This window comes from Vanessa atalanta, chromosome 22, assembly GCF_905147765.1.
Source record: "Vanessa atalanta chromosome 22, ilVanAtal1.2, whole genome shotgun sequence".
NCBI lineage: Eukaryota > Metazoa > Arthropoda > Insecta > Lepidoptera > Nymphalidae > Vanessa > Vanessa atalanta.
Genome location: NC_061892.1, coordinates 67677 through 87357, shown reverse-complemented (window position 1 = coordinate 87357; position 19681 = coordinate 67677). Strand labels below are relative to the sequence as shown.

Genomic DNA, 19681 nt, shown 5'->3' with positions numbered 1-19681 from the left:
ATATACTTAGCGTGAGGTAAGGACTGTGCAGCGGAAGTTCATTTTTGAAAATTATAAGTACGTTAGAAAAATATATTTTTGATAAAGACGTGGATTTACTGCTCTTTAATATAATAATTACTTTAAAATAAAAAAAATATTATTCTCAATTTCAAAATGTCCGTGGATGAATTCCAAAACATACTTTATGTAGAATGGATGATCGTGTATCTAGAATTAGTAAAAAGGGAATAAGTAAATAAAACTGTACTTATTTCAAAACATTTTATTCAAAAATAAATAAGCATAAATATTTTGGCACATGAGACATTATAATAGTACATTGATTCAGAGCAAAGTTTCATTAGTGTAGACGGTGTGTAGAGGTATCGTAGCGGTATATACTTCATATACTTGATCAATTATATTTATATACTAAACGCTTGGTACATAGTGAATACATCGCTTGTCACTCGCTAGACAAAGCTATACGTTAGCTTTCACATGAAAGTCTGGCACAAAGCTATCCTTTACATCCCTAGCGCGCAGGTTGCGTGCCCTACTGAATTTTATATAATTTAAAATATTTATATGTAATTTATTTATTTATTAATTGGCCGACACCAACAAGTTGTACAAATAATGTAGACAATAAAATAAAGGTCAACATAATTTAGGTAATGGCTTACTTTTTTACAGTTGTTCTAAAATTTCCTTGAAAATATACTGTAGTTTCCTTGGCGGTAGGGCTTTGTGCAAACCCGTCTGGGTAGTCTGATGAGTGAGTACCACTCACTTATCAGAATTCTACTGCCAAACAGCTGTATTATTGTGGTCCGGTTTGAAGGGTGAGTGAACCAGTGTAACTACAGGCACAAGGGACACAACATCTTATTTCCCAAGGTTGGTGGCGTATTGGCGATATATGGAATGCTTAACATTTCTCACAGCGCCATTGTTAATGGGCGGCGGTAACCACCTACCATCAGGTGGTACATTTACTCATCCGCCTACATATATCATAAAAAAGTAATACGCCCTGTAAAATATACTTCCTAATTACAGAAGTACTATGTAGCACATAATATCAATGTTCAGCTTGTAAATATTCAATATTTGTGCAAACGACGCAAATCGTTTGCAACTTTACTTTAAAAAAAGTTATTTCGAACTCTGAATTTAATGTACGTCGACGAACTTTACTCATGATTTCCTCTTCCTTCGTTCATTAATTCTTCTCCATCACCAACCAACTGTTAGTGTTTACAATAAAAAATATTCATGCAAAAGCTACCACTATCCTTCATACGGTCTCTTAATTATTTGTCGCTTTAGTTTACGAAAAGAAACAAAACTATGACTGATATATTTCTGACTTATGATAGGTAGTATTAAGTAGTATGCTAATACACCCACGGGGGTTATGTTTACTCCGAAACGCATTCCCCCTGTTCATTAAAAATTAAAGCGAAGCTTTGCTATGTCTTTCGAATGCTTATAAAAATTAATAAATAGTTTTCGTAAATCGTCCGTTAGTCCATGGTCCCTCTTCTGAGGTATAAAGTTAAAAAGAGTACTGGGGATATACCGTGGACAATTATGTATTAAGTACCTGTATAATTTTTTAATTTTCCTATATATTAAGTACACAATCAGTGCTAATGTAATAATAAATTCAACTTCATAATATATTTTTTTATCCACAACTAACATTTATTGCAAGATATAAACTCTTCGCTTTAACTACTTCTTCTTCGATTTAACTACTTTTTTGTAAAAAAATCACAATACTGACAGCAATCAGAATCGCACTCGCCGGCTCATTCAGCGGGCCGGCGAGTGCGCGGCGCCGGGCGAGCGCGCGCGCGGCACGAGGCGCGGCGCGGGCAGCGAGCCGGCGCGCGCGGCCGGGAACACGGTGTCCGTGTGCGAGGGCGGCAGCTGGCACAGGCGGGCCATCGCCGTGGCGCTCTCTCGGACGCCTAGGAAGAAACGCATACTCACTGACTCATTTTAATTCAGTGCCTTGTTTTTGTTGGTATACAAATAAATTTTTAAGTAAAATTCACACAAACTCTTATACGCGAGTACAAGTGTCTTTTCTAGACACTTGTACTCGCGTAAGCTTCTCGGCGGGCAAAACGAAAACCATGAGTCATATTATGTGACTCGTGGTTTTTAGTTACTGTTTTGTGTGCCGCTTCGTCAAGGAAATTTTAAACTTTCAAAATTAAAGACAAAATTTGACAGTGTATGTGTACATCAATTATACGGACCTGGCTGCACAGGATATGCGACAGGCTTCGGCAGGGGTGGCGGTGGTCGCACCGACTTTACCGGTTCCGGGAGCGGCTGCGTCGCCAACTCTGTGGAACGAAATATAAACTAACAAGTCAGAAAGGGTAGCATTGCGTTCATTCATTTCGGCCTCTTCGGGACCCTGAAAGTCTCTTTCTCAGTGATGTAGTTGGATTCAGTTGGTTAGTACCTTTACATCTGCGTATGCAGAAATATATGAAGTAGCAGCACAGCAACAGCAGCAAGGAGAGCACGCCGGCCAGCGCCACGTAGTAGGCGGTGTGCGAGGGAGGACGCGCGCCGCGCACCGACCCCATCGCGCCGCGGTTACTCCGAGACGGACTACTAATGAATGACATGTTCGTAGTACAATTCTGGGTAGCTAGTGGCGACTGCCTTAGTGAGACACATACAAGGGACATATTATCGCGTTTTAGTGTGCATACGTCGTTATCCATAGTTGTTGTATCTTAAAAATACTATGTTGAAATGTTTCAACTAATTAACTATTTCGTATTCTGAGAGGTCTGTCTTATTGTTACAGGATTGAAACTGATTTTATAGTTTATTATAATATTTGTTACCTCTCGACTGACGCTCCTCGTATCGGCTAGCGACTTTGTCTCCGTTTCTTCATAACTAATTCGTTCTCACTTTACACAAAATTATTCACATATAGTTGCACTTCGAAGATACATTTTATTTTATATTTGATTGTTAATTTAAAAGTACAATAAATAAATAAACTTAACCAGTTTAAATTTTAAGTATAGTCGTTATAAAATCGTTGCCAAATCATTATAAAATATTTGTTGGAATATCTTGTATGCAGGCAAATCACTCCTAGCTAGTTGTTTGTGGTCTCGCCTAGAGCTGAGTGACTTAGTGTCAAGTTATGGGGGTTGTGCGTGAGGCGGCGAGACGCGCAACAATTGTCAGCGACGCTCCGGCGCCGCGACGCCTTGTGATCAGGGCTGGCAGATTAGCGTATAACAAAATATTAACGAACTAACATACTATTGGAATTATACTAGGTAGGTAATACGGAGTTAATACCATAAATACAATTTTTTTTTTAAATAAATTTTCCGAATGCAGTCGAGCCTCCTTGTAAAGTGGTCATTGGCTCACCCAAAGACACTAACTTTGTAAAAAGTGTAAAAGGCATGGACATTCTGTGCACCGTCAAAGCATTCATAGAATCTAAGATGCTTATCCCTTGTGCATGTGAGAAGACTCTCTTAAAAAATTGAATGTTCTGAGTAAGAAAAAAATACTGATCATTAATCATTAGCTGTGAGAACTGGCATGTCATCTTGGCACGGGTTGAACCGCGGGCAGAAAAAGGGATCCCGCATATCAGAATCGTACGCAAATTGCGAATATTTGTTTTTTATTTTTTTAAATTGTCATATATAGTTGTCAACCCCTACATGTGTTTATTGAGGATACGGCGTCAAGAAGTCGCCGGCGACTGACGCATGCGCAGCACGCACCCTGGACCATCAACCAGCTGAGGAAAACGTCGCTGAAAGCACTAACAGAGGTCAACGAACTCAGAAACTGAATCGGGAGAGATGTCTATATATCATTATGTATTGAATGTACTCACACATAAAATAATAAAAGAGAAATCAGTTAATCGAAACAGATTAATCTACGACACCGACTCTTAGTTGAGCGTGTATCAGCTCGGCCATCAAAACAAAGAGGAGTCTCAGGTAAGTTGTTTGCAGTGCGTTGCCAGTATCCTGAACGGTAATGTCCGTTACCGTTCAGATATGTACTCGTATGCTTGCTTTTGTCGATGTAACGTCTTAGCGCTTTACTTAAAAGTCAATTTAATAGTATCTATATAAAGTAATTTAATAATCTTAGTGTGCCGCGTGTTCCAAATAAAAAAAAGAAAAAAAAACGATCAATGTACCGCCAAAGGGTAGTAAGGTATAGGTACTACCATTTGCAGTAGCTATCATTTGTAACAACTGCTGGGCTAAGGCTTTATCTCTGTTTGAGGATAAGGCTTGTAGCGTATTCCACTACGTTTCTCCAATGCAGGTTGATGGATACACACGTGGCTTATAAACAACCGTCACATGCATCAGATTAGATGCGTCATGTCAGAGTTTGAATTTGTAATCATCGGTTAAGATTAACCATCTTCTATTAGGCCATCTCAGTTCTTTTGAACAGGTAGAAATATTCATAAAATAAGTATATACTTACCACGTTTTTATCGTATTTAAATCGAATTTTATTGTCTGCTAATATTTACTAATAATTAAATAATTGTAAATTTAAATTAATCTCTAAATACAGTATAACCCGCTTAAAACGATTTCTCAGGGACCCCACCAAAAACGCGTCTTAAGCGAGAAAGCGTATTATGCGGGATAGGGAAAATAAAACGAACGTACTACATATTATTATGTATTTTGTTCATTCAATACATTATTTAAATTTTGGTTTCACAGAAAGATTTTGATGCGTTAGCAATTAAAAGATTTTCAACATAATGCAACTTTTGCAGTGCGTCTTCACTTTCATCCAAAGAAGCAACATAGCGTCTTAAATCATTAATAGCTACTAATGCCTGGGCGTTTGACAAAACCGGAGTTGACTCATCTTCGTCTTCATCATTATCACTTACATCGTTTTGTGTGTTATTCACATTCTCAATAAGATCTTGAATTGATTGAATTTCGTACGGTGCTACATTGTCATCAATGGAAGAATATCCCGGAAAACCCTACAGTATCTCGGGTTCTTCTTCTTCCAAAACGACGTCAAATCGCTACGCCTCGCCGTCGCCGTTAGAGCGCTCTCGGCTGGCCTCGAGAGCGGGCGCGTATACTAAGCGCGGGCGTATTAAACGGGATGACGAATCGTATTAAGCGTTAAGAAATATATGAAAATATGTCTCAAGTTGCAGGGACTGGCGTAAAGCGGCGTATTATGCGAGAAATCGTATTAAGCGTGATCGTATTAAAGGGGTTATACTGTAATGCTCTTAGATATATCAAGCGTATCCAAAAAAATCTACATAGAATTCATCCCATTTCATTCATTCATTCGTTCATGAAATATACCCCGTAACGCTATAAGAGGCCAATATACATTAATATGAAATATGGGTTCGCGATAATTTAACGGACGAGTCACAAAACTTGCCTGCATAAGTAAAACAATAGACATTTCGCGAGTCACAGAGTATTCTGAAGCCAAGTAATTCCAAACTAGGTCAACAATAATAGTTTGTAATTTGTTGATTAAAATAAAAAATACTTATTTAGGTCGGAGATGAAAAATGAGCTGTGTGATTTCATAATATCATAATAAGAAATCATTCGAAACGCCGTTATTAATATTTATGAAGTAGATCCAAAACAATAAGTGAGCGTGGCAAGATATAAATAAGTCATTACACGGCTAGGATTATGGTATTTTATACTTGGTAGTAGGGCTTGGAGCAAGCCCGTCTAGGTAGGTAACACACATTAATTATAAATTCTACCGTCAAGTAATACCAGGTATTGTTGTGTTCCGGTTTTAAGGGTGAGTGAGCCAATATAACTACAGGCACAAGATTGGTAGTGCATTGGCGATGTAAGCAAAGTTTTTTTTCCGGTGCCAATGACTACGGGCTTTGATGACCACTTGTCATCAGGTGGCCTATTTGCCCGACTGCCTTTCTTCCCATAAATAGCCGTCATCGTGTCTAAACTTATCGATAGTTATTCATTGCAAGTATTGTTTTGCAACAAGTTAAATTACAGTAGAATACGATTGTTTTGATTTATATTTATCGATGTGCAAGATTTATGCTGAAGTACTATACTTCACATTTTTTACATTAAAAAATATAAGCTCGTAAATGAAGTACGATGTAATGACGATCTCCTCAGTCTCTCCCGTAGTACAAGACTGTATCAAATCATTATATACTTTATTCAAGTAGGCTTTTACAAGCACTTTTGACTCGTCATTTAACAAACTTTTTAAAGTGAAGCTACCACTATCATCATCATCATTGGAGAGGTGCCTCCAGGCGCCTTCAGACTTAGTCGTGATGAGATAACAAACATACACAGCTAGGTCCTTTCGCAATAATTAGTACAGACGATCTTCTATTTATAAAAAAAAAAAAACATTCAATTAGTCAATTCTCCTCTTCTGCAGTTTACTGGTGAGCTACATACGAGCTTACTGGTGAATGAGGGCCTATAAACAAAATCTTAAACGTTCTTATTTATGGAATAAAACCGGCTGAAGTTTCGGTGTCCGTGCAGCAACCGCCGATCTGTCGACAGCGGCGCGTGTCGTGTTTTGCACGTAGTTCTCAGCAACTGCTGCGATTCATTTTATTATGCATTCACCAAATCACATTGGAGCACACAGGTGGAATAACTTACACCTCTCAACAGGACAGCGGCCCTCCACTCACAAGCTGGACATAATACTTTTTTAAGTTAGGAAAATGAGGACCACGTCAAGGGATATAGAATTTGTGGGAACTAGGAAGGGAGGCAGGCTGGGTTAGCACAATAACTACAAATAAAAGCCTTACATTCAAGATAATCTGGTTTAATTTAAATACAAAATAAACTCTCAGTCATCGAAGTGAGGAATAGAAATGCACCATCTGTTACGAGTGTACGCATTAAAGTCGCGCGGCGAACATCTGCCGAGACTTGAACGACATGTAACGAATCTTTAGAACTATAACTTGTAAATACAATACTGTGTCTGAAACATAAATTATAAAACCTATCCTGCGACTTTAATGTCAACAACTAGTAACACTTTAAACAATAATAATAGAGTTACATTATTTAGATGCGACACATATTCCTTATTCTCAAAAAATACAGACAATATTTTCATAAACGACAATTTCCAGTATCGGTAAATTGTTTACAACATTTCATAGAGGAAGTTTGAGGGAGACAGAATATTTTATAATGCCGGTTAGTACTTATTTTTTTACGAGGTGTTTGCTGCACGTTGCTCGTACGATTTTCTATCTGGTAACACCACAGATGTTTGTACCGACGATCACTCGTTTCCGAACACCAACACACGACGCATTCACAGCAATACCGATTGGTCTAAAATTCCTGTCACGTGACAGCGATCGCCGCGTTTGTGGTAAAACGAGCAAATGTAATGAGCAATCGAGTTAGTCATCGCCCGCGTCTTCGCTTAACATTGTTAACTGACTTTTAATATTTATTTAATGTCTACAAAAATTACTTTTATATGTAGGTATATGTCCGCCTGCGGTTCGAGGCGTTATGTCCTGTTCTTATGCTGTACCGCAGACGCAAGTCTCTAAGCTATTAAATTAGGTAAAAAATATATGTATTAAGATCGTAAACACTACGGAGGAAGATGAAGGCGCTGATAACGAACCGAGATATGTTTTAGATAAGAGGGACAATCTGTCCACTCGGTGATTGTGAATAATTTGAGAGCACTCTTGCTCACGAGCTGCGATATCTAACATTAAATATTTTGGCAACTGTGGGTTTGTAGGATGATTACATAAATTTCAACGACTATTCCATAATAATACGTTTGATTTATTTATATTATTTTAAATGTCTGAGCAATAGTAATATTTTATTATTGGCGACAAATATAAATTTTAATAGCATTTCGGAAGTAAAAACACGTTTAAACTTACATTAAATTATATGAAATATAATATATCGAACATTTTTAGATAATACATCTTCAAACGAATAACAAATAACACGCTACTTATATAAAATGTAAAGGAGGGTATGTAACGAGTGGTCGCGTGCGTAACAAGCCGCTACACAGACAGACTAGCGTTGTATCAAATGAACACGTCGACACGACCGGACAGAACATTCATTCTACTTATATATTGATTGAAGATAAAAAACTTGTTGACTTTCAGGCAGGATATATCATACATGTGTGAATAATTGTATTTAACTAACGTAACTTTGTATTTTGTGACGATCAAAAGAGCTTGCAAGGGCCTACTTGAATAAAGTATATTTTGATTTTGAAAAGTGTAATATACGTACGAATGTTCGCGAACGTACTTGACGCCCCGAGTGGGCGCGCTGGGGGGGGGGGGTAACTGGCGGCCGCTCGGAATTAATGTGTTTCATATAATTATCTATTAATGAGACGGGAGGAATGTTTGGAGCGCTGCGCTACATTATGTACAGTACATATATCATATATTCTTAGTTTATTAGGAAACAAAGCGCACCATAATCTCGCCTGACGTAGAAGTGTGACGTTTTAATATAATAATAATAATCTATAATACTACGACATTCATCAAATATCAGTCTTACGAACTATTATTATAAACAATTTGTTCAAGTAAACCGAACATTTATAAAGTTTGCACAAATTCGCTTAAAGTTTTACGGAAAGTGGTCAAAAAAACACAAAATCAAAATAACCCTGCTTATTCCATTCGCTTTAGAAAAAAAACACATAAATTCTCAAGTTATTCCAATGACATTATTTGAAAAAACCACAAATATAGTTCTACTTAATAATTAATATACTTTAAATGTGTCGCTCGATGAGTTTATAAATTAGTAAACAATTCTAAGAAAAACTACGACGAGACAATGCGTTCACATTTCGACTACGGAAGATAAAATCGTTCGATTTGAGCCAACAGCCTCGAAATCTAAATGTACTTAGCCTTATATTATTATTAAAAGGACTTACGATCTAAATGGTCGTCTCTTTCTAGTGCTAGTTTTATACAGCTATACGAAAGAGACAATATCATAACAACTATATTTTCTTACAACAACATCAATATCGTAGTTATTAAAGGAATAATGTTTTATTATCCATACAATAAAAGGCAATTCAGTGTAACCATTATTCGGTGACAGTAATCACATAAGAGATAAAATGGCACCCGGTACATACAATAGAACCGATATATGTGTTCAGTGATTAGACTTTACAACAATATTACACAACGCGATAGTGGCAAAGATTCATAAATGGGGAAAGTACTCAGCCCGTACGGACGGCAACAACATTAAAACTCAATTATTTCGTATCGTTAATTTCTCACGTAATGAGTTCGCGGTTGCACAACGTCGATCGTGCATCAATTATAGCAAATCGCACCAGTGTGTAGCGCACCAATTTATTTAAATCTTTCAAGTATTTCTATCGTTACGCTGTCATTATGCCTCGTTACACTTTAAGCGATGACGCCAGCGTCGCCGCACAAACGAGCGTGCCCATTATTTGGGGAAATTATTTTAACAATTGCGATTCCTACTAAAGCGAAGTTATAATTGAAAGCGATGCACCTGTATGGATACGTGTGAAAGGGTAGAGAGGGAGAGTGCGAGTGGCTGCCGTCTGAGATGGCACGAGACCAACATCCATTTATAAATCTTTTCTCAATCGAATGATGGAAACATTTAAATGAAAAATAATATTTTCGAAGGCAGTGACTTAACATAAGAACGCGCACCTCGATATGTTCCTACGTTAATAAAATTAAAGTCGAATAGCGTCCGCACCGCGTGGCTCGCTGCGTGTGTGCGTGCGCGTGCGTGCGCGTGTGTGCGTGCGCGCCTAGCGCGGCGCGTACGGGTTGTGCGGCGGCGGCGGCTTGGCGCACACCGCCTGCTCGTACGACGGCGGCATCGCTGCAACAGCGAACGACACATTATTGACTTACTGTTGGGTGACTGAAATATAAACACAAATTTCTTAAACAGAACACTAAAGCTGTACATGCTCATATTTATTTTAATTATTATATATTTTTAAAAATGGATTTAAAGTGTTCTGCAACTCTTAAAAGCTTTCATGGGTACGCCACGACAAAACATTGATGATTATTTTCACAAAACGACATCAATGACATCGGAACCGATGCCACGGTCGTAACTCAAAGGTCGTGTATTAGTTCACAGATAGTCTCTTAGCTTTATCGGTGAATAGCATAATTATAATACAGATATGTGTGTGCGTATTAGCGTATCAATTACAGACATATATTAACACTAGAAACATACAATTAACTCTAGAAACTAGTATATTTTTAAATATTAAATATGTTTTAAATTTACCTCATATCTTTTATTGTATAAATTAACAGATTTGCGGTGATAGTAAATCGTGTTCAGAAAACCCCACGTCGGGGCAAGTAAATACAACGTATACAGTAATCTGTTCGTCAAGTGATGCAACTATTTTGCTGCACGATAAGATCAGCGCACAATGCCACCGGCGAACGGTGACATCTCGCTGTGAGCAGTCAGGCGAGGTGGCACACCGCACCACAGAACATTCCAAAGGCCTTACTGTATATAACATACGCATGCAGCACACTCGTTGGTCTAGTTTCTAGCTTATAATGCTGCAGACCGCAGCTTAAGCCCCCGTAGGGTCAGAGAAGATTTCGCCCGAGAATTTTTCAGGTCTGCTAACTCAAACAAAAAGAGTCTAATAGCTTTGAGACTACTTTCTCGTTCTTTCGGAATATGAGAGTAAGAGTGCATTTGTGCTTACGCACACACTGACGGATGCCGACCTTTCCAGCGCGCCGGTCACGGTCGCCGCGGCCGGAATCGGGCAGAAGGACATCATCTTTCTTAATCAATATTTTTTATATTTATTGCTTGATTACATAAAATTACAGTTATCGAATTATGGTGAGCCTTTGTAACGTGTCCGATTGCAAGTTTTTGTTTAATAGCACACTTATCGTATCAGTAACATTAATATATATTTTCACGGTTTATCGTTTTACTTATTTATTACAATACCATTTGTGAGTTTTTGTTACTTAGAATATTCCATAAACGATCAGTAAACTATACTTATAAGCCTAGCCGTTAGCCGATTACTGCACAGGCGTTTAATTAAAAATAAATGCGATGTCCAATTTCACGATATAATCGACTTCTAAAGCAAATTCCAAAATATTTCAAATTTAACGTTAAGTAAGTTTAAGCACGTTTGAAAATGTTTTAAATGAAATTACATCAGGTTACAAAATTATATTTAATTTTATTGCAATGGTCTTGCATTGCAAATTGTAAGTGAACAACTCCGGTGGCGGCAAGAGGGACCTAGAGCACCTAGAGCAGAACCCTCATCGTTCGTGTTTAGTTATACTGATTGTAGATACTGAGTTTAGTTAATTTCTTTGTTATTATTCTTTAGATCTTAAATCATAATCTTTAGTAAGAGCTCTATAAAAGTCTAAGAATTCATAAAAAAAATCCCCCAGCGTTGTCTACAGAACTTGTCTTTTTTTGGATCCGCTGTGTCAGTTTTGTTTAACACTGACCTGCTCTGACTGAGTTATGCTCTATTACTTCATGCATTGTTAGCAATGAATCGAATGTCACGGGCTGCGCGCAGTCGGCAGAAACCTAATCCGATAATACGAGCCGCCATATTGTTACGGCTCGTACTGCACTTACTACTGGGCTTTATGCAATTATAATAAGGCTTATCAGATTTTAAAATCTCGACTATTATTCTATTATGAACTGATTTTCGAGGCTACGGAAGTTTATGACGTAGGTAGGGTATTCCTTTGCCATCGTCTCCTTGGGAATTAACTCCCCTATGCCTGTATTACACTAACTCACTCACCCTTAAAACCGAAAACTAACAATACTTAGTATTACCGATTGGCGGTAAAATTGGTGATGAGAATGTGGTACCTACCCAGACCAGAAGATTATGTTTCCGTTAGTCAAGAGCCTCGGGTATCTAAACATCACTACATTACGTCGCTTTCTATAACTCGATAGAAGCTAAAGCGATTTCCGCGTGACGTGCGCACAAACGGACGGACCATAAGCATATAAAGGCGTCTTTTGTATCCACAACACAAGGTCAAGTAAGTGATCTCGGAAAAGCCGAGTGCGATAGCAGCGACTGCACATCGACTTTATCTTTTATTTACACTTTTATGAGTTTGTTTGCGCTAATCTAAGGATCCGCCGCCGGTGCGATTTGAAGAAACCTTTTCGCGTTACTTTCTTCCTTCAAGCGATTTGATACCGTACGTAATTTATATCTGGAGTAAATGTGCGTCCATATATGATCGCATGTCGTACAGCAATACGCAAATATGTTAGCTACTAGAGCTAACATATGACGAACGATATCAACGTATCGAATGATAAGAAACGTCTTTTTCATTTATAATAAAAACACACTGATAAATAAGGCATGCAGGCACTCAATACAAGATTATATCAAAGATAAAAAGCGTGGACTTAGTATTTATTGATACCTAGGCAGGATATACAATAAAATATTTGTACTTTACAGACATACTCTGTAATTAAAATTGTGGAAAAGAGTAACTACTGAGTTTCTCGACGGTTCTTATCGGTAGAATACTTTCCGGTGGTAACTTTACATTTAATTGAACACTGTAACATGACGCTTTAAAAGTGGTTATATGAGCCTACTTGAATTCTTTATTTAGATTTTTGCTTTGACAAGCCTGCGAGCCCCGTAAACTTTGGCTTTTATAATTGTGTTTGTATTTAAATTGAGTGTAATAATGATATTTTTGTGCTACAGGCTTGATATAATTACAAAATATACGAATTCCATAGAACAGCAGCCCCGCACGCTCCGCGAGCTCTCGATTCCGATCGCTCGGCTCCGTTCGTAAGTAAAGACTATTCACGCAGATGAATCTTTAACTAATTTTAAGTTGATATGATCATTAATTATTATATACAGACGACGTGGCGCAGTGGTTCGTAATCCTAAATCTGACGACTATTGCGATTCATGCTCGGGCTGACATCTCAAAATCACTGAATTTTCATGTATTGAGTACGTGATAATTCATCTACATAATACATTTTGTTTATATAATTCATGTCGCGGTGAAAGAATAAAGGCGCTCCCGGTATGCGTCACATGAAAAAAATTAGAAAAAGAGAACAATATATTTATACCTACAGTATTTTATATAATGTTCTCCTGCCTAAGGCGGGCATGGCGGCAAATGTACTCAACATTACAGTGCGCAAGTGTGGGCGCAAGCAGCTCGTGCATTCTTGTCCGATTTGACTTTAAATGCTTCCCGGGAAGCGCCAGCGTCGTCGTCTCTCCAGACAACTACTGAGCATGTCTCGACAGAAGAACGCAGTAATAATAACAAGACATATTTTAATTAGCCGACTCGAGATTTAAAACGAGTGTAAAATGTCAGAATGTGATCATTATAATTATAAAACTTATAGGATACACGACGTGTCAAAATGGCGTCGATTGCCGACATTTCCCGAGTGAGACACTTCCCACGGTAGGCTGTCATCTACGAGCTGATTGAATAATAACACGCGCGCCTTTACACTGTTTTATATAGCGTTACATGTCCCCGGCGCTAAGCAGACCAAGAACTTATATGTATTTGTACAAAAAATATTGAAAATATGCACTTCCGAAGTCATGTGCACATCTACCTAGTAAATCCACCTGGAGTCGGAATTTCGTTACATTATTGTAGACATAATATTGCAGTATTAATAAGAGCGGTTCCTTTACGAAACGACGAAGACAACAAGTGCAACTGCTTTACACATTTAGAACTACTGCTACAGATCTGCTCACTCGCGAGGCTGCTCCGCTGTAAGATAGCGACGTGCATCAGATGACATGTCTCAGTGTCGGTCAGACGACTAATGTAAAAACTTTGTTTCTACATCAAAAGTATACAATTTAGATAATATTTGTTAATGCACGCCGATGATTTAACACGGAAGCGCATTCGTGAGTGAGCATACCTATCTTTACTGGGATTTGACACGTAGGCGCGGTCTGAGGAAATGACCGACATGTTGTTAGTTATATTGCGAATAAAATGGCTCCGCCATGCTGCTATATGCACGACAAACAGATCTTGATTAATAAATCTGTATTTACCGTACAACACTATTACACTTAACGTCATATATCCAATTTAAATCTATTTTTCAAGGTCCTCCAAGAAATCGACTTTTGTATTAACATTCGTATTTTTTTCACTCTCACAATGAATACAGATTCATTTAAATCACGTTATGGTTATGTCGTTCAAGGTCAAAGAAACGTGAAAGAGATAAGAGAACGTACTTCGTCGATTTTCATAGTAAATATTTACAACGAATGATTATATACAAATTATAGATTTATCCAATGCTTATGACTAGATGTTAGAATCGGTCAGACCCCAAGTAAAGAACTCTAAGCGAACTCTACGACCGACCTTGCGTGTTCCAGCCGGGAGCTGCTATTCCGAAGAAAACTGTCGGAAAATATTGTGTTAAATCGTAATATCACAGTCACACGCGTCTGTTTGTTTATCCTCATATAAATATCTTCATGTACGGTTTATGCATGTTCAGCTTACCGTTAGCGTCTGGAGCGCTCGGGGCGGAGGGATAGCTCGCAGTGGGATAGGGCGCCCCAGCCGCGGGATATCCTCCCGGAGCGAAGCCCTGCGGGTACTGTCCAGTGTGAGACTCCGCCTGGTGAGTGGCCACGGGCATCCCGGTCGGGTAAGGGGGATAGGGCGAGGTGTTTGTGGCATAAGGGGTCGGAGCGGGGTAAGGGCTGGCAGCTTGTGCGACGGGGTACGCCGTCACTACGGGCACTGGAATAAGATTCTTTATAAACACAAAGTACTCAAAGAATGGGTGATACATGGAGTACCTCCGCATAATAAGGTAACACAACACGCTAAATGTGTTCATATAAAGTAAGTCGACTGAGCTAATGTTTATTATTTCAGCTCTTTTGCCAAGTGTGAGCACTTGAGCAGCTGCGTCTGATCATGAGTTGTAAGCTTGGTCTCTCAAAAGTAGTGGTAACTTCTAAGCTCGAAGGAGCTGTGATGTAGCGGATGCCATACGCCATATAAAGGCCGACTTCCACACGAAGTTTTCCTTCTTCGCTCAACATGAGATGAATTATAAACAATCAATTCCTTTAAACTCCGTGAGTCATCCCAGGATTTAAACATGCAACTTCCGGTTGGAAACCAATATTTTTCACTCTCCGCTATGAACCTGTCGCTGATGAAGGGACGGTGTCACTTTCCATCGGATGAGCCTCCTGCACGTTAGTCTGCTATTCCCGTAAACAAAACTCACCCGGGTAGGGCGCGGCGTACTGCTGCTGCGGGTAGGGCGCGGGCGCGGGTGCGGGGGGCGCGGGGGGCGCGGGCGCCGCTGCGACATTTATTACTATATTAGAAAACTAAACGTGTGCACGTCAACAACTAAAACACATCGCAAGTGAGTGGCCGAGGGATCGAGTAAACTTCCATTTGAAGTCGATATGCCTCGAATATTCGGCTCCTTTTGGTTATGTGTGTAGTGCAAATTGTTGAACCGTATTCGACGTAATGCCTACTTACGAAAAAACGCACATAATACTAAAAATGCTAGTATACATTACTCAGTAATAACTGGTTATTATGTTAAAAATATTCACAATAACATAGATCACTTTGATAGAGTCAGTGACAATCATTGTATGAAAACGAGAAGTAAGAATAAGCTTATAACGCTACTTTTTAACCCGCGAAGTCAATGAATCTCGCAGATATTTTTAACTTAAATCCATACCGTTTGTTATAAAATATATATAAATAAGGCATATTATTCAACACAAGATTATATAGGTGATAAAAAAGGGAGCTAATACTTATAGTCACCGAGTATGTGCAGTGCAGGACATATATTATAATTATATGATTGTATTTAACTAACATAACTTTGTATTTCAAATTCTACAGTGTCTTGCCGGTTCTTCTCGGTGGAATTTACATTTCGAACCGGCGGTAGCTGTATGTTTAATACAATTCTGGAAAATTGCATTTTATGATTTAATTTCAATAGCTTCTTGTTTAAAATTGATTCAAAATGAAATTGGTAAGTCACATGCATTATGCTAGCAGGCTCGATATTAGAGAGGGAGGAGGGGAGGGGGTCTCGTATGTATGGCTGTAATCTTATAGGGATCATGAGAAATAGGATATAAGTACGACAAATTGACACACTTTCTAAAATAGACAATTTCCAAAATAATCATGAATTATTAAGGAATAAGTTTTGTAAATTCAAAGCCGTATATCGTCTGTGAAGGCGCCTAAAAATTATTGAAATCAAGTTTGTTATCCAAATATAATAACATATTTAAACATAAGCAACTGGTTTGTCAATAAGATTAGAACACAAGAAAATACTGGCATTGCTTAAATCTGTCGCTAGGCGTGGAGACGACCAGGTCGATCCCGTGACGTCATACGTCGCTAGGCGGCCTGTAAGCCATAGCGACATGCTACACATAACCACAGCTGCGCTTATTGTATTTATAAATATGTCCGCCGCGCCGTCTGTTTGTAGGTAAATAACAATTTCAGCAAATTGTTAAATGTCGACGATAAGCGATTGCGATTTTCCTCGCAGTTACAATAGGCGATACCGCGGATACCGCACAAGATAAATACGTCGCAGCCTTCTGAAACTACAGAGATTTTATTTTGTGGTGACTGCCCACTTCTGAAGTCTGCCCGCCGATGACGAGCGGTCAATTGATCTAACATCGATAACTTGCGAATACTCACGCGTCAGCACTCGGCCTCGATTCCTTTTCCGGCGCAGGCAGCAGCTTATTATCAGCAGCAGCAGCACGACTGCGATCACGATGTACACTATCCTCCTGACATCCATATCTGGGTATGTATTGTGTATCTGTCAACGAATTTTTAATAAAAAACCTTTATTTTTTTGTCTTATCTTTTTTTTATTGTCTTTATCTTCGCAATATTTTCAATCGTCGGCGTTCCAACGTGGTGTTTTATAACCCTTCTAACGCATACGATGTTTCAAATCGCTGTATAAGCATGTAGCCTGCTCCAACTACTAGAGGAGTAAGTCAAATAAACAACATTTGACATCGAATAGACGTGATATCATTGGTCGAGAGTTTGAATAAATACTAGACATTATGGATTCGCGAAAAAATTGTGTTTCTAATGTCACTGAAGCTGTAAACGAAAACTTTTGAAGTAAAGTTAAAGTGAATATAAGTACTTAAGTAGAGTTGTTGTCACATAAATAAATATATAGTATATGAATAAAGAACTGAAATAAATCGCAAGGAATAAATAAATCTCAGCTTTGTTTCGCTATACGCCTTCGATTGGAACAGGCTGTATACTGTACCGAAGGAGAGCTAGGGCCTCCATTTTACACTAATTGCAATTTGGGTGATGCGATGTTTTTGTATTTGACTTGGTGAAATCTCGTACGTGTAACGCGCGTGATGCAGCGTGTTCTGACCATCTCGGCTCTATCCATAATAATACTTGATATTTATTTCAAATGATAAGAATGCTCCATTACTTAAAATAATAATAAATGAATATTAATTGCTACAAAAATAAAACAAACAAATATCAGTTTTTATTAGTACCCAAGTTTAGGGCGCGGATGCCTGTTGGACATTACATCTTTTATATTACTAACACTACCATAACTATTTAGTGATGATAAGAGTTGTCTGATGAGAACTCAAACAGAAGCAGAAGTTATTTAAATATAATTAAAATATCGAAAAATATTTTTGGTGTTCCCTCACATTTATGATTTATAGGGGGGTAGGAGCAACATGCTTTTTAATTTCCAGCTAATCACATATAAACAGAACCAGATAGTTCTCATTTCATGATTCAACTCAAACAAAATGTTGGGAAATAGATTGCTTGATAATGCTACATAGCACCACTAGTGTTTAGTAGGTACATACTGTAAATGCTGACTCACATTATATAAAGTTATAAAAACCAACATTTGATAACATTAGAACTGCTCTAGATAAAGGCAGTTGTTTGCTTCATGACTGCTCGTTTGAAAAATACATGAACACATTATTGAGATGTATTTAAGAGAATTATTTTAATTTTAACTTTTTAATTAATATAATGAAGTCTCTGTGATAAAACTAAGCTGACTATGATCATCACATAACATTTTTGTATATATTCTTTCTAAACTATTCAGTAAAACCAACTAATACATGGTAAAAATTAGAATTAATAGAATTCTGTTTAAAAAATATGTACCCTATAAATATGTACACCTATAAAGGTCTACAGTAGTTAACTATATTCACATAGTCTAGATATGAATATGATTATTAATAATATGCTTAACCTCTTCGTGTTGTTAGAAAGTAGCTAAGGTCACAACGAGACTAACATAACAGCTCTTTTATGACTTCCTCAATCTTTACATTATTGTAAGACAAGGAAAATAATTTTTTTAGTAATTGTATTTGTCGGTGCTACCTACTAGAACAACTAGAATATGAAATATAAAGAGATTAAAATATTTAAAATAGGGCTGATTCTGATGTACATGGAAATCTTAACTCAATAAGGTGAATGTATTACTTCTTTCTAGCACCACACATAAATAGTATATATCAAAAAAATCTTAAAACATTTTCAAATATAAATACATTTATAACACAACAATATATGCTTGAAAATGTTTTTTTTTTTCATGTATGATTTAGACGTGACTAAGATTATAATACCAGTGAGTATTGTAATTTGGTAAGGGTTTAGAATTTAGCTATAAATTAAGTACATTAATAATATAAATAATGGTTAAAGATAAGAGTTTAATAAGGTTTATAAATTCAGAAGTTAGTTACTATCTACCTCTACCTGTGAGGAATTCTCAAGCACTGCTAGCCTTGCGTCAAGGTCAATTCACTAAATGAGGTTAACACATTATTAAACAATACACAATAAAGTGGCACTAAGTCGCGTCACAACCACCATATAAATGCAGTGAAGGCCAGGACTGAGATACTTGTTATTTTCGATCATAGAACCCAACAAACTGGGGACTGCCACCGCACTGACAGCCGAACACAAGCTATTTGTCATATTTAGAATATCTGATAACAAGCTTTGAAATCAACACACAAGACTCACTTTAAAAAAATTTTCGAGTTCCTCGTCGTATTCTTCTTCAGAATCAAACATAATATATTATTTACTGTGTACGAGTAATTGATTCCAAGACTCACATTATACTAAACGATTTACGATACGGAGGGAAAACTACAAATTATAAATATAATTTGTTTCATAATATAAATTTGTATGACTCACATTTGAAAACGGGTATTTACCGCAAATGTTAAAGACCCACCAAAAACTATTTCTTTTTAATTACGTATAATTATTAACTCATAGTGCTCTAATTACTTGTGCTTAAATAGGTTTTTTAGTTAACAGTGATTTATCTTTATTTATTTACACTATATAAATGCTGAAATTCGAATAAGATCAATCTACAGACTACAATTTACCAAGTAGTAAGTGGCG

The 19681-nt window shown here is 37.5% G+C and overlaps 1 protein-coding gene across 7 annotated transcripts; it reads right to left on the bottom strand.

Moving 5' to 3' along the window:
• Window positions 1-6845: 6845 nt before the first annotated feature.
• Window positions 6846-19657, bottom strand: LOC125072561 (nematocyst expressed protein 4-like). 7 transcript variants are annotated; one of them, XM_047683184.1, is made up of 7 exons: window positions 19286-19657; window positions 16904-17030; window positions 15426-15503; window positions 14684-14926; window positions 14540-14578; window positions 9864-9953; window positions 6846-9824 (listed from the first exon to the last, which is right to left on the bottom strand). In XM_047683184.1, the coding sequence occupies exons 1-6, from the start codon at window positions 19334-19336 to the stop codon at window positions 9880-9882; spliced, it is 612 nt and encodes a 203-aa protein (XP_047539140.1). In that variant the 5' UTR covers window positions 19337-19657; the 3' UTR covers window positions 6846-9824; window positions 9864-9879. The 7 variants fall into 7 exon arrangements, with proteins under 7 accessions (XP_047539140.1, XP_047539139.1, XP_047539142.1 ...); XM_047683183.1 differs by having other exon boundaries at window positions 6846-9953; XM_047683186.1 differs by lacking the exon at window positions 14540-14578.
• Window positions 19658-19681: the final 24 nt, after the last annotated feature.

Coding starts and splice junctions, on each gene's coding strand:
- LOC125072561 (XM_047683183.1), bottom strand. CDS start 19,336: ATGTTTGATTCTGAAGAAGAATACGACGAGGAACTCGAAAATTTTTTT. Junction 17,031..19,285: donor AACTCGAAAATTTTTTTAAA/GTGAGTCTTGTG, acceptor ATTCGTTGACAG/ATACACAATACATACCCAGA. Junction 9,954..14,539: donor TCCCGGCTGGAACACGCAAG/GTCGGTCGTAGA, acceptor TCGCTGTTGCAG/CGATGCCGCCGTCGTACGAG.